At 51.0% G+C, this 25,911-nt stretch overlaps 1 protein-coding gene across 15 annotated transcripts in view; it reads right to left on the minus strand.

Annotated features, from left to right (window-relative positions):
* Positions 1-1,162: 1,162 nt before the first annotated feature.
* Positions 1,163-25,911, minus strand: part of Slc6a12 (solute carrier family 6 member 12) — a 28,705-nt gene continuing 3,956 nt past the window's right edge. For 4 of the 15 annotated variants that reach the window (XM_013156571.3, XM_063258570.1, XM_003461777.5 and 1 more), the window contains exons 2-16: positions 25,323-25,401; positions 23,228-23,492; positions 18,320-18,454; positions 15,673-15,813; positions 14,971-15,058; positions 13,799-13,931; positions 12,358-12,492; positions 10,828-10,931; positions 10,380-10,504; positions 9,793-9,905; positions 9,184-9,321; positions 8,335-8,437; positions 6,190-6,290; positions 5,746-5,916; positions 1,163-5,053 (exon numbers count right to left, since the gene is read on the minus strand). In XM_013156571.3, coding sequence (XP_013012025.1) covers positions 4,910-5,053; positions 5,746-5,916; positions 6,190-6,290; positions 8,335-8,437; positions 9,184-9,321; positions 9,793-9,905; positions 10,380-10,504; positions 10,828-10,931; positions 12,358-12,492; positions 13,799-13,931; positions 14,971-15,058; positions 15,673-15,813; positions 18,320-18,454; positions 23,228-23,432 — 1,836 coding nt within the window. In that variant the 5' untranslated portion in view covers positions 23,433-23,492; positions 25,323-25,401 and the 3' untranslated portion in view covers positions 1,163-4,909. Of the gene's footprint in view, positions 5,054-5,380; positions 5,448-5,745; positions 5,917-6,189; positions 6,291-8,334; positions 8,438-9,183; positions 9,322-9,792; positions 9,906-10,379; positions 10,505-10,827; positions 10,932-12,357; positions 12,493-13,798; positions 13,932-14,970; positions 15,059-15,672; positions 15,814-18,319; positions 18,455-23,227; positions 23,493-24,942; positions 25,044-25,322; positions 25,402-25,494 lie in introns of those variants that run through there. The other 11 variants (XM_063258572.1, XM_013156586.3, XM_013156596.3 and 8 more) reach the window with 9 other exon arrangements.

Here is a 25,911-nt window from a genome sequence, read left to right on the forward strand (position 1 = left end):
GCTCCACCCTGTGGCCAGCTGGGCTGCCTTGGGAGCAAGACCCTTTTGGCCTTTCCGAAGGCAGACCCGTCAGAGGCAGGGGGTGTTCCATCCTGAAGAAGGTAAGGTCCATCAGAGACCAGTGACCAAGAGCCATGGCTGAGCTCTTTCCTGCTCCTCTTCCCTTCCCAGGGAGGCAGCCAGGCCAGGGACAGAGCTGGACTAAGCGAGGGGACAGGAATGGTCTGGGTCAGGTCCAAAACTGATTCCAGCAGGAAAATTCCATGCAGGATGAGTGTCATGATGCAGGAATTGGAGTTCAGGAGATGAGGGGGAGAGATGGGAATTCTCCTCCCTCTTCCTCTTCCTCCCTCCCGCTCCCCTGCAGGTCTAGGCAGTTTTGCTCCCTTGGGAACCAGGAAGCCTGTCACCATACCCAGCCCCTGGCACCTCAGTGTATCCTGCTCCCATGACCCAGAGACTGAACGATCTCATGACTGGCTCTGGGAAACTGTGGGAACCAGCTGTAGGGGAGGCAGAAGACCACCCAGGAGACCCGGTTCTTGTGGACATGTTTCTAGCTCCTCAGATCTCCCTTTTCTTCCCCTTCCCAAGAACCCCAATGCTCCATCCCCCTTTTAGGACCACCACTGTCCACCCTTAGTGTGCAGCAGACACGGGTGAGCGAGCCTTCCCCTTCACCCCAGGGAGTCACAGCATGCCCAGCCAGACCTACGAGTGGATGTACAGGTTAGATGTCCAGCTAACTGGCTTTGTTGTCCTTTTACAGATAAGAAGTTACAAACAGAACAATAGATAAGTCCAAACTAAGAAGGAAGAACAAAGCAAGCACAAAGGCAGAAATTAAAAGTTTCCATACACACGCCAAAAAATATCCCCACACCAGGCTGCATTATGTGACTGTATTCTACTCCATGTTCATTGAATAGACAATTCAAATTTCATACTAACTCTTTCAGAAAAAAAGTTATGCTCTTTTTTTAAATGAACCTAGAGTAACCTTAAAAGCAAAAGCTAATATAGACAAACACAGCATGGGAAAGGGAGGCAAGAGGCAAATGTTGCTTATGAGTCTAAACACACAATTTCTACACAAAATATTAAGAGTATGAGGGGGAGAGAATGGTATTGAATGACAAAAACGTGACACACCATGACCAAATTGGGTTTTTTCTGGGAATGAAAAGATATTTTAATACAAAAAACTTCATGAAATTCACTACATTAATATTAAAGAACAAAAACAATATGATCAACTCAATAGATGCCAAAAAGCAATCATAAAATTCAATACTTATTCTTGATTTTTTTTTAAAAAAAGCAAATATGGAACAGAAGAAAATTTCACAGCCTAATAAATAGTGTCTACCACAAGTCTACATCAGTTATCACACTCAGTAGTAAAACGTTAGACCTGCTGTTGAAGCTAGGAAAGAGGCCTGCTGCCACCACTACCAAGCCTTTAGTAAAGGAAGACAGCAAAATGAATAAGGAAAAGTGATCGCAACCGGGGTGGCGGTGCGCACCTGTACTCTCAAGCTATGTGGGGGTCTGTGGCAGCAGGATCTCAAGTTCAAAGCCAGCCTGAGCAGCTTGGCAAGATCCCGTCTCAAACTAAGATCTTAAAAAGGGCTGAAGGTGTAACTCAAAACTGAAGCACTCACTTAGCACACATGAAGCCCTGGACTCCATACCTCGCCCTACAAGAAAAAAGAGAGAGAGAGAGAGAGAGAGAGAGAGAGAGAGAGAGAGAGAGAAACGGAGTAAGTGGGAAAAGACAACCGCTAGTAATTTCAGACAGCCTGAATGTCCATGCAAATAGCCTAAAAGAATCAAGACCAAAAAAGCCCAAAACATGACCTCAGTACAGAGAAAGAGGCCATGGACAAACAGGGAGACCAGGTGCCCTGACAGTGGCTCCCTCCCCAGTCTGTGCTGGCGGTTCCTGTCCTTGCCTTGGGACCCTTCTCTCCATGGCAGATCCAAATGTCACCCGCTCTCCTGGAGGACTAACTTAGGCCAGGCATGGCACAGCCACTTTTGATTATTCCATGGGCAGCAGCTTTTGGGGCGCGGCATGGGGACCAGGACCTTCCTTCCACTGCAGCTCCCTCAACATTCTGGGAAGGTGGATGTGGGCAAAGAAAACCTTAGGATTCTTGTCAAAGGGCTGGAGTAGGGTCTGACCTGAGGGATACCCAGGCTACCCAGGGCTCAGGTTGGCAGGGGCAAGCTCCCCAATCTCTGTAACAATTCTGTACTCATCTCCCTAACTTACCACATTGCTTCTCAGGCCAGATGAGCAACCTGATCTGCCGGTCATCAGCCTGGGAGCAGAGAAAGCTGAAATGGAGCACCCAGGGTCCGGGCCACCGAAGTGCCCAGCCCCACATTGCCAGCCAGGCCTCCTCCTGTCAGGCTCTGTATCCTCCCAGCACACATGTCCTCCCCTGCCTCTGTGTATCGATGGGTGGTTAACAAGCTTTTCATCCCTGTCAGATCCAGTCAGCCCTTGTTCCTTCACTGAGCAGCCAGCCCTGCAGGGAAGCCACGTGGCTCAGTCATGGGGAGCCAGGCACGAGGAGAGAAAGGGCAGCAGGGACAGAGCCAGCCAGCCCTTGCCTGACACAGAACAGGGAGAAGAGAGCACGTGAGCATCATGGAAGACCCTGGGGGTTCACGTAAAGGGTCAATGAGGAGAACGGCAAAGGGTTAGGACAGGAAGAGACCAGGGAATCGTCCCTCTCAGCTGGGGCCCACCCTACCCTCAAAGAGACACTTCCTCCTGCACCCTCAAACCCAGGGCCAGTATTAGTTATCTACTGCTCTGACAAACTGCTCCAAAAACAAATAGCTAAAACCCACGTGCATGTTTTTTACCCTTCAGGCCCACTGCTGAGGGCATTGCTGGCCAGGGCCTCCACTGAGCTGCAGGCCAGACATTCACCCCACCCTGAGTGATCTGAAGGAGACCTGGAGGAGAGGAGTCTCCCTCCTAATGGCTCACACAAGTAGGTGATGCTTGATGCAGGAGGCCTTGGTCTCTCCAGGTGCGCCTCTCCATGGCTTCCAGGGATCCACACTGCCACATGGGAGCTCCTATAGCCTGACACTTCAGACCTAGCTTTGAAGTTACAGCCAGCCACACTCTGGCCCTTCTCTGGGACAGGAACAAGCCTGGACAAGAAGGGGACTCAATCTAGAATTCTGGAAGGCTCTAGAGAGTAAGAGGGCCACCATGAATAAAACATCCAGTGCGACCACTGCCGAGACCACTGCCCTCTGCTTTTCCCTCCTGCTTGGGGCAGGGTTCTGTACCCTTCCCCTACCTCCAGGTTATGAACTCAGATGCCCTCAGTACTGAGTGGGTGAAAAGTCTAGGCCTTCATAGGAATGGCGACAAACTGGATCCCACCACCATCTGAAGTCCCTTTCTTGTCTGTTGCCTCTGTTCCTGGGGAGGCGCAGAGTGGCAGACACATGCCTCCCACAGCCCCTGTGCCTGACAGGCAGCCAGGGATTCTGCAGCTCCACTGCTGATGACATCCGTGGGATGAGGGGAGGCGGTGTCTGCAGATGCTGACAGTGAGGGGTGCAGGACTCATGCTGGCTGTGTGCAGAACTATCCAGAGCAGACCATGAACACACTGTGGGCTCGGGCTGGCACGGGGAGCTGCAGGTCCGGGGAGGCTGGCTGCTGGGGGACCCCCACCTTCCCATCCCACAGAGCAGGTGACGGATGGATGGACAGACAGAGGGGACTTTCAGCCCAGCTTAGCGACTCCACCCTCCACCCTCCGTGAGGCAACTGGGTGAGGGCCTGTGGGAAGGAGTGAGGCCATTGGGGAGGTCCGGGGTAAATTCTGGGTGAGGGGTAGAGGGAGGGATCCAGTACGGGCAGTGAGGCTGGGCTGTTGGGGCAACTGAGGACAGGCTCAGTGGCCTGGGCCGGCGCGCAAGCATAGCAAAGAGGTGGTGTGGCCTCCTTTGTGGGCCGGAGCGAGGCTGCAGGCCGCTGTTAAGGTCTCCAGTGAGGCCAGGTGGGTCAAGGATCGTTAAGAACAGAGTGACAGGACAGATGAGAGCACCCTTCTATTTTGGGGGGCTGCAGGCGGCAGGCTGCCACCACGCTTCCCTTTGCCACTAGGAGGCAGCAGAGAGCCCACACTGGCCCCACGGTTGGTTTGGTGGAACCTTGGGCTGGCAACAGGGAGCACTTGGCAGAAGCAATTTCCTTGTGATTCCCTCCCTAGTTAGTCCTAGCAATATGACCCAGGTACAGAGAACAGGCCAGAGGAGGCAGAAGGGGTCTCCAGGAGCCAGGGCATCTGCTGTGACCAAAGACCCACTTCTCAGGCAGAGGAATCCCCCCAACACAGCCCCGCTTTCTGTGGGAGACCCTCAGTACCCTGGGGAAGGGAAGATGGAAAGCAATAAGAACAAGAGAGAAAACGGGGTGGGACGGGCATGGAATAGCAGGGGGACCTTGAGGTGGGGCACCAGTCCAAGGACTCGCTCCCCCAAGACGGGCCGAGCACATGCGCAGTGAGACAGAGAAGAGCCCGTGGCGGCGGCAATCTGTGCGTGCTTATAATAAACTGGGGCAGGGGCAGAGAAGAAGGAACAGCAGCCCAAGCACAAGGAGAGCAGGTCTGAGGTGCGTCCAAGGCTCCTCATGCAAACTGGAAAAGTTCCTTTTTTGCCAGGTCCTCGGTTTTTTCATCCGAGAAGCCAGGCGCTTAGGATACGAGTCAATGCAAACGCAGCTGCCACTGCGGTGGGAAGGATGGGAGGTGACCTCTGGCTGGGCCCAGGGTCTCCTGGAGGTCCCAGCAGGGTAGAGGCAGAGGACTGAAGGTTACCCATGGAGAAGGGTAGTCCTGCCCAGGAGCGTGGCCACTCGCCCTTCCTACAGTTCGGTCTCCTTCTCCCCCGAGATGAGTCCTTCCTTCTGGGGGAATGGCCTGCAGTCCTGTCCAGGGCCGTTGTCCAGGTGTAGGGGTCGCCTGGGCTGTGGCAGGCTGGGGTCAGGGATGATGAGTTGGCACAGGCGCTGCAAATAAGGAGAGGCATTGAACGGCACTGCTAGTGAGGGGGACAGAAACCATCCTGCTGTGCGTCCCCAGAGTTCGGCACAGAGCCAGGCACGTGTAGACAAAGGGCTGGATGCTTCAAGAAGCAATAAGAAGCCACACATGGTGATCCAGGTGTGGACTTCCAGTTGCTGTGCTATCAACTACTTGTACAATTTTAGGAGTGGAATTTAAGATTCAGGAGGAACTATCTGTGCTTTTTTAAGCTTCCTGTGTTCAGGCTCCTTCACGCTACGGTTTGTGACTCAGTTTCCCCCTTATCCCTTTAGTGGTTTGAAGTTGGTTACCTTGCCCACATGATCTGCTGCGGGTCAGGTTCCGAAGATGAGGTTTCTATGACTTTTAAGGACATTTCTGAAATAAAGTCATGGACTGGTTGTCATAAGGCTCTTCCATTTAAGGTTCCACAGGTGCAAGGTTGCCCCCACTGAGAACAAGTGTGTACTCTGGGTCAACCTATTCTCCTTCCCCTGGACAACTGGCTTGAACCTAGGACTTCTGCATTTAGCTACATTCCCAGCCCTTGCAAATTTATATTGAGACAGGACCCCACTGAGTTGCTAGGCTTGGCTTGAACTTGCAACCCTTCTGCCTCAGTCTCCTAGAGTGTGGGAAATACAAGTGTGTGCCATCATTCCCAGCTGTCACATACCTTCTTCAAGGAACCCTGTGTCTTCAGGAGGGTGATAACCATAAAGAGAGGAACGCAGGCCATAGAGGAGAAGGCCAAGAACCAGCCGATGGAGTACCCCCAGGGAGGGTAGACGTAATCATTGTTGTATGTGAGTGGTGTGTGCTTGCTCAAGGAGAAGAGGAAGGTGGCCTGGAAGTAAGGAAGAGAGGCGTGGGTGAGATGAGCATGCAAGTTTCACCCTATTTATAGCGGCCAGTATGGAGAAGTCAGACCCGGTAGTGCGTCTGAGGTGAGACAGTAAAGTTCACTGCAAATCATGGTCCATGGCACCTCTCCCAAGGACCAAGGCAGGAGGAAACCCAGAGGCAGGGAGGGGGATGTGGCACTCAAAGCAGGCATCACCCTTGGCTCCTCGGGTCTTCCGGTGACAGGAGGCAATAAGGGACAGGGGTGGGCACATACCAGGCAAAGTACTGGGGTCAGGAAGAACCAGGAGATCTTCACCAGTGGCCATGGCCGGTAGCCAATCATGTCCTCAATGTTGTCATAGAAACGGTCTGCCCCTGACCAGGCACAATGTGGGGAGGGTGTGAGACCAAAGGGGAAAAACAATTTCAAGAGCCTTTGGGGAAGACTCACCTGGTTCATGCTCTTCCCCCACCCACCCTGCGGCAGGAAACAAACAGGCTGTAGGAATGCCATGCATTCCTGGCACTCTCCTTACAGGTGGAGATGTGGAGGGGCACACAGCAAGACTATCACTAGTAAAGCCTCTCCCCAGTGTCCTGACCACAGAAGAGGGGTGTGACCTAAACCAGGTTCAGTGGCCATGCAAAAGCTTGTTTATTTATGGAGCAGAGAGGAATCTGGTTCAAGTCAAAACATCCAGGGTTCCCACTGCTCAGCTGTGTCACATAAACTCAGATGAGACTAGAAAGCTGCTGGTCACAAGACACCAGACACAGAAGAATCACGTCTGAGTCCCCAGTAAAGCATGCTAGGAAGAGTGGTCTGGTCTTGGCAGAAATGCTAACTTGTCTGGGTTTATTTTGTTTAATGTCCTATTAAGGTTCCACAATTGCTCTGTTTCTAAGCACAGCGAGGCCTCTCACTGGTAAAGCATAGAACCATTCATTGGTAAAGAGGTTTGGAGAGCTCACTTACACCTCCCCAGTACCTACTACTGATCATGATGCATAAAACCCCACAATAAAGAATCACTGCCTTTACATTGCAAGGGTGGGTACTGGAGGTTGAGCGGGTTGGGGGCAGCTTTGCCACTGAGATACAAACATAACTCTTTACAGTGTTTATTCTGAGACAGAGTCTCACTAAGTTGCCCAGGCTTGCCTCAAACTTGAAACCCTCATGCCACAGCCTCCTAAGTACCTGGGATTGCTCTGACTTCTAAAAGGCAAAGTTAAAAGTTGTACATTGCCATTACTAGCCATCCACAGCTCACTATGATTGAGTCTATCAGATCCTCTCTGAAAACAAGCTGTGAAAAGAGGTGGAGGAAAACCAAGAAGCCAGCAGCCACTTGAGGAGAGAAGGTCCTCAAGAGGTATCACCAAGGAAAGAACAAAAATAAGAAGCCTTAGAACAGCAAAATCATAAAGCTCCTTGCTCAAGGCTTCTCCTGAGACCCTCATGTGTCGCTGCCACGAGCCTTTTTAACACTGGCCCTGTGTCCCCCAACCCCGTACAGTGGGAGCTGCACGCCTGGAGTAGGATAAAGGCTCCTCCACTTACTGTGTGAACTTAGGAAAAGGCCCAATCTCTCCGAGCCTCTTTCCCCTGCAAGAGCTGTTGTTCAGATAGTGTGACAGCGTGTGATGAGAGTGAGGTGCCTGACACGCAGCGGTGCTCAGAGAATGAAGTTTCTTCCCCACCGTCATCAGGTGTGCTAGTGACAAGGGCAGTGAGCACTCAGCATCCACTCAGTGGCCAAAGCCAAGGCTGTTGGTAGAAGGCAGTGGATGGCCGAACTCACCGCACTATAAGAAAGAACTGTGTACAGCCACAGTGGAAAACGCTACTGAAAACTACAAGAATGAGCTTCCTAGCCGCAGAACTATTCAAACCTTGGGTGATAGAGCATAGTTACCAGAAAGGAGTGGGAAATGAGCCTTTGCCTCCTCTTCCTCTTCCTCCTCCTCCTCTTCCTTTTCACAGTATTGGAGACTGAACCCAGGGCTACTATGCTATTTGTCCACCCGCTTTTGAGTCCAAGGCTAGCTAAACTGCCCAGGCTGGGCTTAAACTTGCCATCCTGCTGCCTCAGCCTCCTGAGCAGTCAGGACTACAAGTAGACACGTCACAACTGAAGGAATGCAGAGCTCTGAAGACCCCTTCTGACTGAGGTTCCCCTTGGCAAAGGGTCTCAAACAGCCTCCACTTCTAGACATCCTGTGGGTTATTTATCATTCCATTCTCTATTCAGAGAAACCCATTCTGTCACGGTCTCATCTCTAGCTGCCCCGATGAGAGATATCAAGCTTCCTGACCGGGACAGTAAAGCAGGAAAGTGTGGCAAAGATTGTCATGTCAGCAGATCGCCTTGCTGGCTGGGCCAGAGCTCTCCCTCCCCTGGCCCCAGCCACTCACCGTACACCCAGCTGATGCAGATGACTTCAAACACGGAGAGAAAGAGCAGGCAGATACCGCTGCAGGCATAGTAGTCAAAGAGCTGGAAGAGGTACATCCCACCCTGCGGGGAAGAAGTGCCACTGAGGCCCTGAGGCGGGGCCGGCACACCTCTCCTCTTCTCAAGGTGGCACCTGTCCATGGGGACTCTACCCCGCACAGCTCCTGGGAATTCACTTCTTGCGTCTAAGAGGAGTTTGCCCAGCCTGTTCTGCATTTAGGATGCTCGTTTACCTCAGAAGCCTCAGTTATCTATGCATCTGCAGTGGGTACACATTGTTTTGTCTGCCCAGCATCCATCCCATCTCCTGGGAACTGGTGCCACCTTACTCTGCTCCTCACTTTGCTCCAGGCCAGAACGAGTCACAGCCTGGACGCTTGCCATGCTCTGCTTTTCTGCTGAGGGGGAAAGGTGAAAGGAAAGCAGAATAGCCTTCCTTGATAGCACAGGATGGAAACTTCTGAGAATAAGGTTATCAGAAGAAAGGGAGCCACAGCATGAAAAGGAACATCCCTGACAATGTCATTAGTGCAACCTGAAACAAAAACATCCCTAGACTTTGCAGCGGCCTGACCTCATGTATTCCTCCTTTTGCTTCTGCCAGGTCTGTGGCACCTGCAACCAAAGGAGACCTAACAAATAGGGCAGATTTCACTGTTTGCATGGCTCTATAGCCTTGCTCTGAGAGAGGCTAAGCAGGTGTGCACACTCCACCTGACTGCTGAGGACAGAGTAACTCTAACAAGGGTCTGCGTGCCCTGTAGCTCTGCCCTGCCGTGGCCATACCAAACACTACTCACCACACTCACCTCAGTGACCAGCAAGAGCCCTACCAGGTAGCACACAACTGAGATGCCAAGGATCAGCAGCTCGCGCCGCCCACGCTTCCGGAGCTGCTGGGGGAACATGTCCACAAAGGCTGTCACCAGGCACTCCATGCAAACAAACTGGGGGCCAGGAGAGCAGTGGGGTGAGAGGGAGTGGGGCGGGGCACTGTTCCCTCACCCCGAGCCATCTCCAGCAAGTCCTGCCCTCGGTTCTAGGGTATGGGCAGGTGGGCACAGAAGGCAGAAGGCACAGGCAGGGTCCTTCAGCAAGGCCAACCTGCTCCTAGTCACAACAAGGAGTCCCAGCAGAGAAGGCTGGAGGGGATGGATCTGCTTGTGCAGGGGGCGGGCAGCAGGCAGAAGGCTAGAAACACACTGGGGAGTGCCCATGTATGAGGAAGCCTCCAGTCTTGAGAAGAAAGGACAGCTCCTTCACAGAGGAAGGTCTCAGGACCTGGGGCCACCCAACCAACCCCAAGCAAAAAGCCAAGACAACAGAGGGGACCTCAGAAAAGAAGCGAGGGAAAAGTAGTGCCACGATATCCACAGCTTGAAAGGTCATCATGGCAGAGCAGGGCTGGGGTGACATACCTGGCTGTCCAGGCCTAGGAATAATAGCATGATGAAGAAGAGGCAGGACCATAGCTGGGACAAGGGCATCATGGTCACAGCCTTGGGGAATGCGATGAAGGCCAGCCCAGGACCTACAGGGAACAGAGCACCCTTGGGTGAGTGCACCTTGATGCAGCCCTCTCCTTTTGTGTCTCTCTGAGCACCCATGCGTCCATGCATGTCCATGTGCATCTGTGCATCTGTGTGTGTCTGTGGGTCCGTACATATATGTATGTGTACAAGTCCGTGTGTATCTGTATGCAAGTGTGTGTGCACACGCATATAGGCATGAAAGTCGGGGTACTCCAACAGGGTGGAATGAGTCCATCCATCATTCTGCTCCTGAACAGAGCAGACCAACATCCCTCATTTGGTCTACCTGATCATCCAACCCCTCTTCCTTCTCTCTCCGGTGCTGGAAGCCCAGCTTCGTTTCATGCTCTGCCCTCAAGGCTAAAAGACTCCCGCCACCCAGCTCTTGGATCCTTGCCTCTCTGCAAGAGAGATCCTCATGTTCCGGCTCCTTTTTCATCCTTTCAGAGCCCAGGCAGCATAAGGGCACTTACCTGACTCTGCCACGTCAGCAATGGGCACACCTTGCTCTTGGGACATGAAGCCCAAGATGGAGAAGACAACAAAGCCGGCCACAAAACTGGTGACACTGTTCAAGAAGCAGAGGGCGATGGAGTCCCTGCAAAGATGAGAAGCAACTCACTGGGGGAAGAGAGAACAAAAGACAGCAAGTAAAAGAGAGAGAGAGCAGAGGCAGGGAAAAGAGGTTGGAGAAAAAAGGAGCAGGGTGTAGGGGGTGGCACTTGGGTGTCAGGAAGAGGAGAGGAAGGTGAGGTGGGGACTCAATCCGGGGAGGAGCCACAATGTCAGACTGATACCACTTGCCACTCCCTGGGCCCAGGACAAGGGTCCGGGTCCCTGAGCCCACCCCAGGGACCCCACCCTCCTCAGCACCCAGAGAGTCCAGTTTGCCGTCGCCTGCACAGTCCCACCAGCTCTCACCGGTAGCAGTTGTTGTGGTACTTGTTGTAGCTGCCCAGGGCTGTGAGGCAGCCCTGGCAGATGGCGAAGGAGAAGAAGATCTGTGTGCCCGCGTCCATCCACACCTGTGAGAGGCCCGAGAAAGTGGTAGATGGTGGTGCAGGGAGGATGGGCAGGGCCTAGGGCCGGATGGGCAGCACCAGACTTCCCCAGAGCGGAGCTGCCCTCAGCATCCCTGAGAGTCACACGTGTCCTGCCTGCCATGACTCTGTCCTCCCTCCCTCCACAGGGGCTTCTCGCAGTCAGGGCCCCTTTCCAGGCTGCTCCCATAGGCGCTTCAGAGACACTGGATGCAGGGGCGCTACTCAGACTGTGCCCAAGACAGCAAGGATTGTCTGCAGAGCTAAGAGTCACTTGCGTTTATCCAACTAGTGCACATTCAACTAGTGTGTTTGTGTAGCACCATAGGCATCTGTGACCTGATGCAGAGGGCAGTGCACAAAAACATAATGAAAAACACCAAGATTTCCATGGGAAGGGGGCAAAGAATACGCTCTAAGTTCTAGAGGAAAAACAAATGGTAGTCCAGATATAGGGAATGTCCAGCCTAGAACTAAAACTATAAAGTTATATTACTTAGACCAATCAAGTTATCACAGATTAAAATGAACTACAATCAAATCTCACAAGGGAGAAAGAAGCCTGTTCTCCAACAGTGGTGGTAAAAACCTACATTTCTCTAAATCAGTACCATTGGTCTTTTGTATCCAGTGTGTCACAGCCAAAGTTTCAACCAACCATGGATCAAAAATATTCTGGAAAGAATTGCCCCTGGACTGACAAGTACAGACGTTTTTCTTTGCTGTAAGTCCCTGAATAACACAGCGTAACAACTATGTGCACAGCATTTCCCTGGTAGTAGGTACTGTAAGTAATCCAGATATGATTTAAAGAGATGTACAAACATTATATACAAATATTGTGCTGTTCTAAATAAGTATCCTGAGGCTCAGTGGGCTTTGGTATTGTGGACAATCCCTCTCCAATACCAAGAGATGAGTATATGTTTAAAAATATGTATCTCCCAACCGTCCTGGCCAGGCTATGAGCTCAGAGGCAGGGAGGTGGCTGGTTGTGTCCCGCCCTCCCCTGCCACTAGATCATTAATTAATGTGTCCTCAGTGAACTTTTGCTGAACAAATGAAGGAAATATCACACAGATTTTTAAAATGATATTTACAGATGACAATAGCCAGAAAATGGCTCATAATGTAAGTGAAGAAAAAAGGATATATATCTTTAAATACAATGATTTCAACTACACCGAAAACATACACCACCTGAAAACAAAGATTGAAAAGATATACACTAAAATGAAAAGAGATTGTGTCTGATCATAAGAGATTTTGGTTCCTTGTTCAGTTTTCTCTTGTGTTATCTAATTTGCCTCTAGTGGGCATCTACTGTTTTTAAACCAAATTTAAGTCAGTAGGAAGCTTTCAAAGTCTCGCAGCTGAAGACCCTTGTACCGTGGTTAGCACACATGCCCACCTGGGGGTCCTTGAGGCGGAGGAGGTCTGGCTTCAGGTAGTAGATGATGCCCTCATAGGCCCCAGGGAGGGTGACACCTCGGATTAGCAGGATGATCAGCATCAGGTAGGGAAATGTGGCGGTGAAATAAACAACCTGCAGGGAAGTCAGCCAAGGGCACTGCTGGTGGGGACCTGCTGCCAGGAGGAGGAGGAGGTCTCCGGGAGTTAGCCTGCCCCCTCCCCAGGCAGCACAGTCACAGGCGCTCACCCGCTCACCGCCAGGCTCTAGGCCCACAGAGACAGCCGGAGGGGTGAGCAGTGAAACTTTCCACACCTCCCCAGCACATTCCAGTGGGTCTTACTCCCCAGCAGAGTGTGAGATACACATCAGCAGGGCAGGGTGTGGGGAGGCGCAGATCATTTCCAGCTCGTAACCCTTCAAAGACTGTTTTAAAATCCAGACTCCAGTCTGCCTTAATCCTTTATCCTGATTTTCCCCATGACCCATGGAGGGTGGGCCAGCTCCTGGCAGTGGAGTAGCCCGATTTGCACAGGCCGGCCGGCCGGCGGGCAGGCGACTGTGAGGAGGTTTAAACTGTACTTTTCCAGATTTACAGCCGGGGAGCCACGGTGGTCTGAGCACCAGGTCCCACACGCAGCACATGAAGGCTGCACCCCCCAGTCTGGCCAGGCTTGGCTGCCTACCTAGCGGTGGTCTTATCTGTGTCCTTTTTACTACTGTTATCATTCTTATCATTATCACTGCTTTTATTTTTAGAACAATCCTAGGAAAAGGAGGCTACTTTGGAAAGAGCCGAAAGTAAGGCTAATGAGAACAGTCAGCTCTCTTCCTCTTCCTGGTTAAGCAGCCTGAAGCACCGGTCTGCCTCAGCTGTCTGGGGTAGAAACAATGCTCAGACCTGCATCTCCTCTGCAGAACTAGCCATGTTGTCCACTCCTGGTCTGAACCGTCAGCAACTGGAAACTTACCACCCCAAAGACAGTTCTGTTTCCTGATTCGCACAAAAAAATTGTGTCATTTTTAAGTGCAAGCAAGCTGCAGGAGTATGTGGTCCTAACTGTGTAATACACACATGTGAAGGATCCCAACACACATGTAATGCATCCCAGCACACCTACACACATGCAGAAGAAACGAGGGGACAGAGCAGAAGTCAGCAAGGGTTAGAAGGTCGAATCTGCAAACTCATACAGTGATTTGCTCCAACAGTGAGGCTTTTATGGCTCTTGTTTTGATTTTTGCTCATATTTACCCATATTTACTTATATAAACAAGACTTTTACAGTCTATCGGGAAAGAAGATTTTGCTTATATTAATAAGCCAAACTTTGCTCCTATGAATTTCACCTATTTTTACCATATCTCTCCAGAGGGACCCTTAAAGTGTCCCCAAGGACTCTAGGGGCCACAGAGAGCCTACTAGGGGTCCCCACCTCACCTTGCCCGTGGACTTGACCCCTTTCCAGATGCAGAAGTAGCAGATGATCCAGGCAAGCAGGAGGCACAGGGCCAGCTCCCACCGCAGGGCCCCCAGGTCGTGGATGCCCGAGGTGATTCCCAGAACACGTCTCCTGGTGGATTGGGAAAAAATAAGTCATCAGATGAGAAGCCAAAAGCAACCATATGCCTCTGTCACCAAGTCTCCTGATTCAGAGAACTGACCACAGATCTCATATCCCAGGGCTCCCCCACACCCAGCCTCCCCAACCCCTCCCACAGCCCTGCCATGTTCCCACCTGTGGCCTGTATGGCCCTGGCTGTTAGGAGACCAGATCACCGTAATCCCATAGGTATCTGTGTCTTTCTAACTCATCCCGATTTCTCTGTTGTACAGAGAGATAAAGAGAGAGATTGAGGGTGGTGAGGATGTATGAACAAGTACACAGAAAGTGGATAGTTAGAAATACAGGGTCATTGGTGGGAAGTGGGCATCAAGGGAAGAGCAAGAGGTGAGCTAGGATCTAAAGATGTGTATGGGCTGAGAGAAGCGTGTATGCATAAGGAGAGTTATGCAACTGCGGGCATGCATGTGGGCGTGCATGCAAATATTGGTGAGTTTGTGTGGGTAAGGTGGATGCAAGTGGTAGTGGACAAGTGTGGTATGGTGGAGGAGGAGGTGCACACAGTTTTGTGGGTGGATGAACACATGGGAGTAACTACTTCTGTGGCATAAAAATCTACTTTGGCTGACACTGAGTGCTGGTGTGACATCGTTACACAGTTTGGAAGAGATGCACACAATCATCTCTTCCAGACTCTGTGGCTGTGCAGGCTGTTTCCAGTATATGCAGGACATGTGAAAAACGGTGTGTGAGTGTGGGGCAAGTGGGAGAGTGCGGAAGACATAGATGGAAAAACTGGAGTCTAGGTGGATGCATGTGGGTTTGGGGTAAATAAGCAGGTTCAGGTAAGAAGGCAGGGGTAGGTGTGATGTTGTCCCCTCTTCCCTCAGTGATGTGGGTCAGAGTGGGGTAGGAGGTGGGCGAGTGCTGGAAAGTACGCACAGAGAGTCTTCATCTTGCATCCCAGACATTCACACTTGCATGGTTCAGACATCCAGATTTTCTGCCTAGGACCCTCTAGCATGTGGCAACCAGGCCCAGAACCTACTCCCAGAATTCCATGACGGCCGAGGTGAAGTTCTCAGAGTGGGTCACTGTGCTGGCGCCCGAGTGGTTCAGAAAGTCCACACAATGCTCTGTCAGGACAAAGTGGAGTGCATCAGTAAGGCACACAGTGGGGACAGATGCCCTAATATCCTGGTCCTTCTGGCCATATAATCAGAGCTTCCTGCCATCCCTGACCTGCCCACTCAGTTCCCAGTGTCTTCAGTCTACAGACAAGGGCCCAAGTCCATGTGCTGCTCTTCCCTGGCCTTGAATGCTGCCCACACGTGAGCCTTTCTATCCTGTACGCTTCCCTCCCCTTGCTATATAGTTCTGTACTGTGTCTTTCTCCCATGGTGATGGGTACCCATTTTATTGATTTATGTTTCTACTATCAGACTATAAATTCCATGAGGTGAGTCTACAGTGCCCTTGCTCAGCCTTGGCACGGGATGGCACATACTGAGTGCCCAGCAAATATTTTTCAAGTGAATAAATAAGTAGGCAATGACAATGGCCTCAATTGCATAACCCAGTCCCACCAGGTTCCCATATCTACACTAATCCTTCCTGAGACGGGCCCAAGGTTCCACAGGAGGTCAGCCAGAAAGTTCTACCATGTCCTTCATCACATCTGGCCATCACCTGCCACCTGCCACCTGGTTTAGTAGGAGAGATCCCGTCCCGGGGCAGAAGGCATGGGCACCTGTGTTCCAGGTATTGGTACAAGTTGTCCAGGGAAGTTCAGAGGTGAAGGAGCTGAACAGGTAGAAGAGTGCCCAGGCCAGGATGATGATGTAGTAGATGTTCAAAAAGGACTCGATGACCACAGATGCTATACCAATGCCTTGGGGTGAGGGGAGAAAGAGAGTGACATAGCAGAAAAGTTACACAGGCACCAGCTGTGCTGTCTCAGGGGCTACACAAAGAAAGCCACCAGGGTTCATTCATCAATATGAAGCTATTCACAATGTGTTTTTCTAAGTTAAAAAAAAAATGGATTACAGAGCACTATCTTATGCATTTCCCTATTTCTGTAACGTGTTTATGAATATATTTTTTCATGAGAGAAACTCCAGAAGGACCGTCCCCTAAATTACTAAGTAGTTCTCTACGTGATAACATTCCAGTTCACTTTTTCAAGTTTTTTTTGCCTATCTGTATTTTCTGTTTCTATTACAATTATACACTGCTAGTAAAATGAAAAAGGGCAGGCAAACTAAAGCATAAAGAGGAGGAGCAAGGAATCAGGCCAGGGATAAGAAAAAGTAAAAATCCAACAGAAAGGGAGAAACGGGCCTCAGTCGGGAACTGAAGCCCTGGGCTGTGTTAGCACTTAGCACCTAGGCTCTGCTTGGTGGACACATTAGGTTCCCGCAGTGGAAACAAACACACACTGCATAACTGGACTCTTTCCACAGTCGTTTAAGAAGCAGCACGTCAGCTGTGCACAGGGGCACACCTCTGGAATCGCAGTGCTGAGGGAAGCTGAGACAGGAAGACTGCAAGTGTGAGCCCAGCCCAGCCAGGGAACTGAGTGACTGGTGAGACTCTCTCAAAGTCAAAAATAAATTAAAAGGGATGGGGATATAGCTCAGTGCAAAAGCCCTGGGTTCCATCTCCAAAAAGAAAAAAGGTGGGAAGAGGAAGAGCGGGAAGAGGAGGAGGACTGGGGGGTGGAGAGGGTGTGGATGCCAGTGCGAGGGGCTAGGGCCTGCCACCCACCCCCACAGTCCCCTCCCCACCTTGTTTGTACAGAGTGGCAGCAGATGCTGTTCGGTGAAAGACTGGCACCTGAGGGCTGGCAGACGTCAATGCTGACATCACAGCCAAACTGCTGTGCCAGGAGAGCCCACTCGGATGGTCTTTTCTGATTGGACTGGCAAAGGATTCCCTGTAGTGGCCTCGCCCACATTAGGCAGGGGGTGCTGCCGGAAGGGGGTGGCCCTGGGCTGCCATGGGATGGCTGAGGATTCTCTGGGTAGCAGGGGCAGCCTGTGGGATGCTTACAGCACCCAGTGGCACACACGAAGTGGCTGCTGTGCCCCAAGGGCTAAGCCAGACTGGACAGAGCAGTGATCAGCCTGGTAAACACTGGAGCCCAGGCCTGGAGTGAGGGGTGTGACCCCAACAATGCCGGCTGGGCAAGGGGCAGGAAGGTAGAAGTGACCGGGCCCAGAAGCTTATGCAAAGGCAGAATGAGGAGTGAACATGGGGTGGGACATGGGTTTGAGTGGGCCGTCCGGCAGCACTCGGGTGGAGGGCAGCAGGCAAGGCCCGCCAGCCCACACTCCCTGAGTGCCCCTCTCTCGGAGCACCCAGATCCCTAGGCAGCCTGGTCCACTGCCCACTCGCCCACGCCACCCCTATAAGACAATCCATGCATTCTGGAGAGGCCAGCCCGAAGAGCTTACTTGAACCTGGATGTAGCACCCAGCACTGCTGGGTCCTAGCGGAGTACCAGGACACCCTTGCAGCACCCTGAACTCATGAGCAGAGACAGAGTGGGCCAGGCTCCACCTGCCCAGCCCCTCCCCACTCTTCTGCAGGGTTCCCTGGCCTTGTCCTCCCCAGTCCATAGGGTCGCTGGCCTACTAAGGAGCCAGTGTGCCCGTGCCATGCCCCTCTGTTCAGCACAGTCTGGCCACACAGCCTGGGGAACCCCAGATAGCCTGGTTCCTGGGACTTGGCACTGAGAAGAGGGGAGAATCCTCTCTGTGTTTCAAATTTTCAAGAAAGCTCTCAGGTTCATGGGATCCTTGGGCATCTCACTGGCCCCCATGGAACTAGCCCCATCACCTAAAGAGGAATAGAGGAAGAACACCCACCAATTCTATGGGCACATTAGTGCCAATACAGCTAGAAAGGGCATAGTTTAGTCTCCAAGACAGTCTCGAGGAGAAGAGCAAGGTAGACAAAACCTCTGTGAACGACCCTATTTCCCTTACACACAAAATGGCTCAATAGAGTTCCTGAAAGATTGGATGAAAAAACCCAGGTAAGGTGCTTACCTGAGCCTGAGCCAGGCTAGGGCCCCACAGATGCTAGATAGCACCCCAGTTATTGCTCCCACAGCCACACGTTCTGGAGCCCCTGTGGAGCCACACTGTATGCTCACACAGCCCTTCCAAGCTCTGCACCTCCATTCATGTTTGTAACTTCATGTTGTGTTTCCTGGAGCATGCCCTGCTCCCCAGGATTTATGAGCCCTGGACTCCACAAACCCGGCTGTGTAATCAGCACAGGATAAGATAAACCAGCGGGTGAACGGTGAGGAAGAGAGGGACAGAGAAAGGGTCCCTGAGGAGGGTGTCCCCGCGGATGGACGGACGAATGGGGAGGAGGGTACTCACCCTGGAAGAGGGGGCAGATCTTCGTCCAGGCCGTGACGCTCCCCTGGCTGGTGTACTGGCCCAGTGCCACTTCCAAGAAGAACACTGGGATGCCACAGCTGAGGAAAAAGATGAAGTAGGGCACGAAGAAGGCTCCTGTAGACGGGAAGGAGGCCGAGGCTGAGCCACATCGCAGCCCTTTCACCCCAGGCTCTCTAAACCCTCCCACAGCATCTGAATCCTCGCTCTTCCCACAAACCTCCCTCCGCCCCAATGGGCCATGATGCTCAGACCGGACCTGTGTAAGAGGGGCGCGACCTCGGAGTGGACACGGATGAACCCTAAGTGGAAATCCTGGTACATACACTGTTTGTTTTTCAGTGTGCTTTACAAATCCAGTCAATGTACTATTTTTGGAACAAAAACATGTGGTGTGTATAATATTTTGTACTTATTAAATTATCGAGTTTGGTACATTTCAGAGAAAAACAAACAAGCAAAAATCCTTGGAAATAGTCTTTCCCTGCTAGTGATTTTGGAGGTCGTCTCTGGCCTGCAGGGGCTCAGAAATCTATCAGGTGGTCAGGTGCTGCCCTATAGGCACCAGGGGGAGCCAACCCTGGATTACACCACAGGGGTGGAGACACCCCCAGTCCCCAGGGCGCTGGGGTACAGTCACGTGGCATCCACAGAGGCTCACCCATGAGTGAGTACGTTACACACTGCCCTGCTAGAACACTTAGCCCTTACTTGGTGTCACTGTGTGTCACGCCCTCGCCTAATGCCTCACCCACACGAGATCCTCACAAATCAGCCTGGGTAGGCACTATTGTCGGCCCACCTTACACACGAAAAAACTGAGGCCTGTTTAAAGAGGTGAAACCTGAAGCCAAAATGAGGTGAAGGAAGCTCCAACCCAGCTAATCTCCTTCTGAGGCCATGCCCCTCCATGGACGTCACAGTGCCTCTGAAGTAACCCCACTTATTGTGCAGAGAAATGGGAAGTATAGATGAAAAGATAAAGCATGCATATCCTTATTGTGTCTTGAATCCTTGTACATGTTAGGCCACCAGACTCCCCAGTCCCGACTTCTTCTAAGCACGCATATACTTCTTCTTTGCAAAACTGAGGACCTACTATGTATTACCTGATAAGTGTATTTTTAAATTTTATATCATGAACCTCTTCCTATCAATAAATTTATGTCATCATGTTGGTAGCTGCATAGTATTCCATTCCGTGCAATTCTAGTGCATTTCATCAGTGCTTCATCATTAGGTGTCTCAGTTGTTTCATTAGAAATATTGCCACAGTTCCAGGGATGCCCATTGTCCATATTCATCTGCCTTGCCCACAAATTCCCACAGAAGAATTGCTAATCCAAGAAATGTGCGCTTTTTGTTTTGCTCTTCCTTGTATACAGATACATATCTGCCATTCTAAGTTTTTTTAAGTCACTCAGCACACTCACATTGTTGGTGTGGCCACCATCACCACCGCCCACCTCCCCCACCCCAACAGCCAGAGCAGGCAACCACCGCTCCCCTTTCATCTCTGTGGATTGGCCTGTCCTAGGCACCTCACCCAAGTGGTACCATGCAGTATTTAGCCTTTGGTATTTGGCTTATTCTATTTAGCATGTCTTCAAGACTCACCCAGGTCATGACGTGTATCACAATTCCCTGTTGTGGAAGGCTGAACAATGTTCCCATCATACTTTGTTTATGCATTCAGCTATTGACGTCCACCTTTGTGGCATGCACATTTTATTTACTTATTTATTTATTTGGTGTCAGAGATTGAACTCACAATCTTGAGCTTGCCAGGCAGGTGCTTAGGCCATTGAGCTAAATCCCTGGCCCTGGCATGCACATTTTTAAAAGGTCTTTGTTTAGCATTTTCCAATTACCCTCCCAAACCCTTACTCGAACCTGCACTTCCAATAGCTATGCATAAAAAGGGAGCCGTAGCAAGCTCTACCAAGCCTGAAGTCCTCCTTAAGTCCGCCTGTGCCTTTCCAGAGCACTGCTAAACATACGAGCGCTGCTTTGCGGTGCTCGAATGGCCACAGAGCTAGGCTGAGGGTCAATATTCAGGAAAAGAACATGGCTCAGTGTTCAGGAAAAGTACTCCAAAAGGAAACTTTATAGACGACTACAGGCCTCTTCCCACCAGCTGCAGGAGCTCGTGCCCTTTTAAAAAGGAGGCACGGTGCTGTCCTTGGGCTGTGGACTTTTGCCCTGACAGAAGATGGGGAGCCCTGGAGTCCAGGACTGGCCCCCTCCTCGGGGTGGTCCCTTAGGCCTGAACCTTTGTGGGGAGGGAGACTGAAGTCTCTGCACGGAGTGTGCGGTATCCTCCACTGTCAGCTTTCTTCTGTGCTTCCCACAGCAATCCTCACACTTCCTCCCTTAATTAGCTTACGAAACCCTTGCCACAGAGGTGGCCTGATCCGAGCCCTCTGGGGGTCTGCTCAGGACTTGAGTAACCTGACGATGCCCTGCAGGGATCTTTACAGGCAGGCACTTCATGCTCGCTCGTGATTAAAACCTCCCTCTTTTCTGAGCTATGCCTTATGATCCCTGCCAAGTGCCTTTTCCTGCGCCACTAACAGGGTGGATAGTCAGAATTTCATATAGTTCTAGTTTGAGGTAAACCATTTCTTCAGGGTAATCTGGTTTTAAGGCTCCTGTCTTTTTTTAATAACAGATAACTACATTAGATCAATGACCTTATTTTTTCTATGCTTTTGGAATATTTCTCTATAGAACTGTTGATTAACTATTCACACATTAGTAAAAAACATGTTTAATTGCTAATCAGGGCTTATAGTCAGCTTGAGAGCAACCTGATTTTCACTTCAGCCAACAAGCAAAAAATATTGACCTTTGGATTAAGCTATGATGTCATTTTCTTTAGTCCTATTGAAAGGATTTTGGCCCAGATGGGACACTGTAGCTGGTAAAGCCTTGGAGGCGGAACCAAGGGGCTCCACCTTCCCCGCCCCTGGGAATTTACCTGTGGTGCAAAGTGAATACCAATGGGCTACCTGCGCATCACTAATGCCCCTCAGGCACCACCCCAAACTAAGCTACAAGTATGCCCCTACTCCACGTGTCCAATGGAGAGATTGCCAGACCCCAGAGACAATGCTGGACCCTGGTGGGTCGGGGGTCTCTCCCGCATTCTTAAAATAAAGGTTATTTATATTTCATACTTATCTTTTCAGCCGCCCCAGAATTCTATCATATGGTTCCCTGACCGGGAATCCAATTCTATCACTATCACCTCACAGATGATCCAGCTCAGGCACCAGAACCCGAGGCCCCAGCTCCTACCCTCACGCTCTGTCTTCCTGGATGACAGAGTGGCAAGCATCCATAGAGGAGGGACCAGCCGCCTCACTGCAGGCAGCTAGCTCACACCTCCGTGAAAGGAGGGCTGGGACTGGCTAGTCCTTAGCGCTGATCCTAGCATTTTACATGTCCACGACTCTGTATGTGGGGACAAGGAAATAAGCTACCACTCTTTCCTGCCTCCCTAACCTCTGGCCAGTGCCAGTCTCCCCCTCCACTCAGCACCCCCCAAATTCTACAGCTGTTTCTTTGGAGCCACTGGTTCAAGAAGTTTGTAACAGCAACTCTAAGGCTTAAAACACATAGCAAAATACCTACTAGATACTCAGTAAATATTTGTTAAATTAAATATGAATAGGGTGTAAAAGGATTTTCTAAACAATGTGAGTGTTCCTTTTTTTTTAGTCTTCCTGGAATATTTCTGATATTTATAATAAACATACATCGATTCCAAAGGAAGAGTAAAGTTAATTTCAAGGGGTAAACATGAATCTGACCAGTCACAGAGGAAGACAAAGGGAAAGGTTTCTTTAACAGGAAATATCACCAGTAGACAGACCCGTACAGACAGACAGACACAAGTTAACGGCTTCCCAGAGCTGTGGCAGAAGGAAGTGGGAGGGAGAGGTGAGTGCTAGTGGGCACTGAATCTCTAGAACGCTGAAAATGTCCTACCGCGTTGGTGGTGGTTGTACCATTCTGTGAATATACTAAAATCTACTGAATTGTGAAGTTCCAAAAAGGAATGTGACCCTCCGTACCATGATGCTACTAATTTTTACTATTAGGATTACAAAACAATAAAATTATGTTTCTTTCATTTAAAAGAAAAATCATAGACAGTCTATTTCTCCAGTTAGTACTCTTCAGTGACTCAAAACAAAGCCTCGCCTCTCTGAGTTCAGCCTGTCATTTCCTCATTCCACTCCCCACGGGGGGCCTCCTAACAGTTAGTTGCTCAGGTGTGCTGTCGCCCCAGGGCATTTGCCCTTGCTGCTCCCCCATCAGCAATGTTCTTCCTTCCTTTTTCATGTGTAAGACTCACTCTTTCACCCTAGTAAGTCTCTGCTCAGTGTGTGACCTTCCTCAGTAAGAATCTTTTCCAGTCGTCCTATTTCATCTGGCCCCACGACCCCATATCCCTTCCCGCTCCTCCCTCTTTACTTCCCATCCATCCTTCCACTCATCACCGTGTGACACACACATTTTCCTCGTCTGTGGTCTGCCCACCCTCACTAGAATGTAACACACAGAAAAGTCTGCACTGTGTTTAGAACTGTACCTGGCATGTGATAGGCTTGAAATAATAGGAGTTGAATGAATGAATGAATTCTGCCAGCCACTGACATTTATGGAGAATAATAAAGCAGCTTCTTAAAAGCTCTGACTCCTTGGTCCTACCAGTTGCCTCATTTAAACGTCACTGTGAGGGACACTGAGGCTCCACTGAGACCTCCAACTTCGAGACAGACCTCCTTCCGTTTCACCACACTGCCCGGGGTGGGGCCCAGGTGGCACTGCCCAGCTGTCAAGGCACGACTCCCCACCGCTCCTACCTCCAAGTGAACTCACCACCTCCATTTTTGTAGCAGAGATAGGGAAACCTCCAGACATTGCCCAGCCCAATGATCTCCCCGGCCACTGACAGCACAAACTCCATCTTGTTGGTCCATTGGCCCCGATCCTTCACCTGGTCCTTGCTTTCCTGGTCCAGCGTTTCTCCTCCCTCAGGGATCCAGGAGACCGCATCCTTGTGGGCTGCCACTTTCCTGTCCATAGCCCTGCCTCGGACAGTGAGGCCCCACAGGGTAGGACGGGATGGCTTGAGAGGCAAAGCCTGGAGGAGAAAGGGAGCTGTGACCCATGCATGCCTCACCAACCCACCACCTCCACCATCCCTGCCATCCCCGGGCCAGGCTTGGCTCCCAGAAATCACTTGTCCTCTCAAACTTTCCTCTACAGCATTTCCACCTCTCAGAGTCATGAGACAAGTTTGCTGATTCTACAGATGGAAACCTTAGGCCTTGACAGAGACAACAACTTGCCCTGGACCATTTAGGAGTAGAGCTGGAATTAAAACCCTGGCCTGAGGCCCTTGATTTCAAGTACCTTTTGATCTTTGCAGCCAACCACGATCACATCAAGGGCGTCTGCCCAGGGCCCTGGGCTGAGGGACACCAAGCCAGCCTCTGGCCTACAGGCAGAAGGGATCTGAGACTGCCAGGGTCAAAGAGTGGGTACCGTCAGGGGGCTGCATGGTGCTCTCCTGGCCAGTTGAATGTTTGCCCTGAGTCAATTAGCACAGGTACATAAGATGCCAATTTCTCAAGCACGACTAGGGAGAGAAGGTAGATGTGGGACCTCTGAACCAGGCAAAAGGGCATGAGGATCAGCACCAGGGCCCCTCTGTGGGCCTTTGAAGGAACCCATTCCTTCTTCCTCAAAGGCTGTCGATCCTAAAAACACTGCAGGGGGTCTGGTGCCAGGAGGGGTCAACAGAGCAATCATCACTGGGTGGTGGTCAGCCTTGGAAAGCCCAGGACAATCACATGATGGTTCCCTCAAGGAAGGGACCCCCTGAGACTGTCACTGCCAGACATCCCTGCATCCTGGAGCCTCCGGTAGAACCATGTGGAGCCTCAGCATTATTTTGTCCTTCTCCTCTGTCCACTGTCAGGACATAAGTTGCATCTGCTTTCTCCCCTCCCCCTCTTACCCCTCCAGTTAACCTGAGGCCACCTCTGCCTCTGTCCCAGGGAAGTCCCCAGGGCGGTGCCCAAAACGCAGGGGCTGGGACAGGTATACATTCTCTACCACTCCTCTCCACGGTCAATCAGATCTCTGGGAGGGCTGGCTCCACACCCTCTGAGGCGCTAAGGAAACACAGGCGTCTTTTCATTAAGGAAGAGTCTGTTTATTTGTTAGCTCTTTTAACCCAGGCAAGAGCCCAAGCCCAAGTCAGTTAGAGAGGTGTGTGCAGGAGCCATATGAGGTTATGGAAATTTTTGAAGGTGACTTGGAGGGTAGAGGTTATCCTAGGAGTGGAAACATGGGGTGAAGTGCTGGCGCTGGGGCCACTCAGAGGCTTCTGTTGCAAGTGCAACCTAGAAGGGGGATGGAGATGGTCACCAGTGAGAAGCAGAGGTTGTGAGCCTCCAGTAGGAGAGAGAAAAGGGGAGAAGGGAAGGCAAAGGGAGCTCAGATTGGTGGCTGGCGCACGGGGAGGGGAGCCTGCTGAGAACCAGACCACAAGTACCCGGCCCCAGGGGAGAAGCCGCAGTGCTCACCTCAGACCAGGACGTCGCTCCTGGATTGGAAGTAGGGCACTCGGGGCCCCTGAATCATTCCCAAACAAATGAATAAATAAATGAATGAGCTGAAAACACTGCTGTAAAAACACAGACAGGAAAACTGTGTTCTAGTTGACAGCTCATTACTGAAATAATAAAAGACTAATGTCTGAGTAAGCACTGAGCTAAAAAAAAAAAATAACCCAGATCCTTATAGTAGGTTATTAAACCTTATCTCCATAGCAGTCTGTGAAGTGGTATTTTGGTCAGCTCTACTGTGTACCCAAGACCCTGCCACTCAGAGATTAGGAAACAGCACCAGACAGCCAGCACGCAGGTGCTCGATGAGACTGTTTCTGAATAGCCGATAAACTTACCAAGACAGTATGTGTTAGGGCTGAGTCTTGCTCTGTGACTGTAGGCGAATCACACCTCCTCTCTCAGCCTTAGATCTTCCTAAAAGAGAGAATGTCCTCATTCAACAGGGCGCTGCAAGAGTGGAGCAGAACCATGAGATCCACAAAGAACAAGAAGTTAATCTTTGCTCACCAAGCCACAGGACAGCTCAGCTCTGTGCCAGTCCAGGCACAGGGTCCCCCAGGGAACAGTGGAGACCAGCCTCACTGCTCCAGACCAGCTATTGCAAGACCAAGGTCCCCACGGATTGGAGAAGGGAGCTTGGGAGAGAAGTAAATGAAGAGAAAGCTGGAGGCCAGCAGGAGCAGGAAGGCCCAGAACCCAGCAGGGAGCCCCAGATTTGTGTGTATCAAGAATGAAGGACAACAACATGAACCGATGAACTGACACAGATATGACGTACTGTGTTTTTAAAAAATGAAAGGATTATTGGGAAGACCATAACTTGCGTGTAAGAATAAAAAGCTGAAAAAACAGAATGAAAGCAAAAGTGAGTGAAAAGGAAAGCAGGCCCAGGGCCACAGTAAGCCGAGAGGAAGTAGGCTGAAA

This window comes from Cavia porcellus, unplaced genomic scaffold (genome assembly GCF_034190915.1).
Source record: "Cavia porcellus strain 051 isolate PalLab524CR breed Dunkin Hartley unplaced genomic scaffold, mCavPor4.1 scaffold_11, whole genome shotgun sequence".
Classification (NCBI taxonomy): domain Eukaryota; kingdom Metazoa; phylum Chordata; class Mammalia; order Rodentia; family Caviidae; genus Cavia; species Cavia porcellus.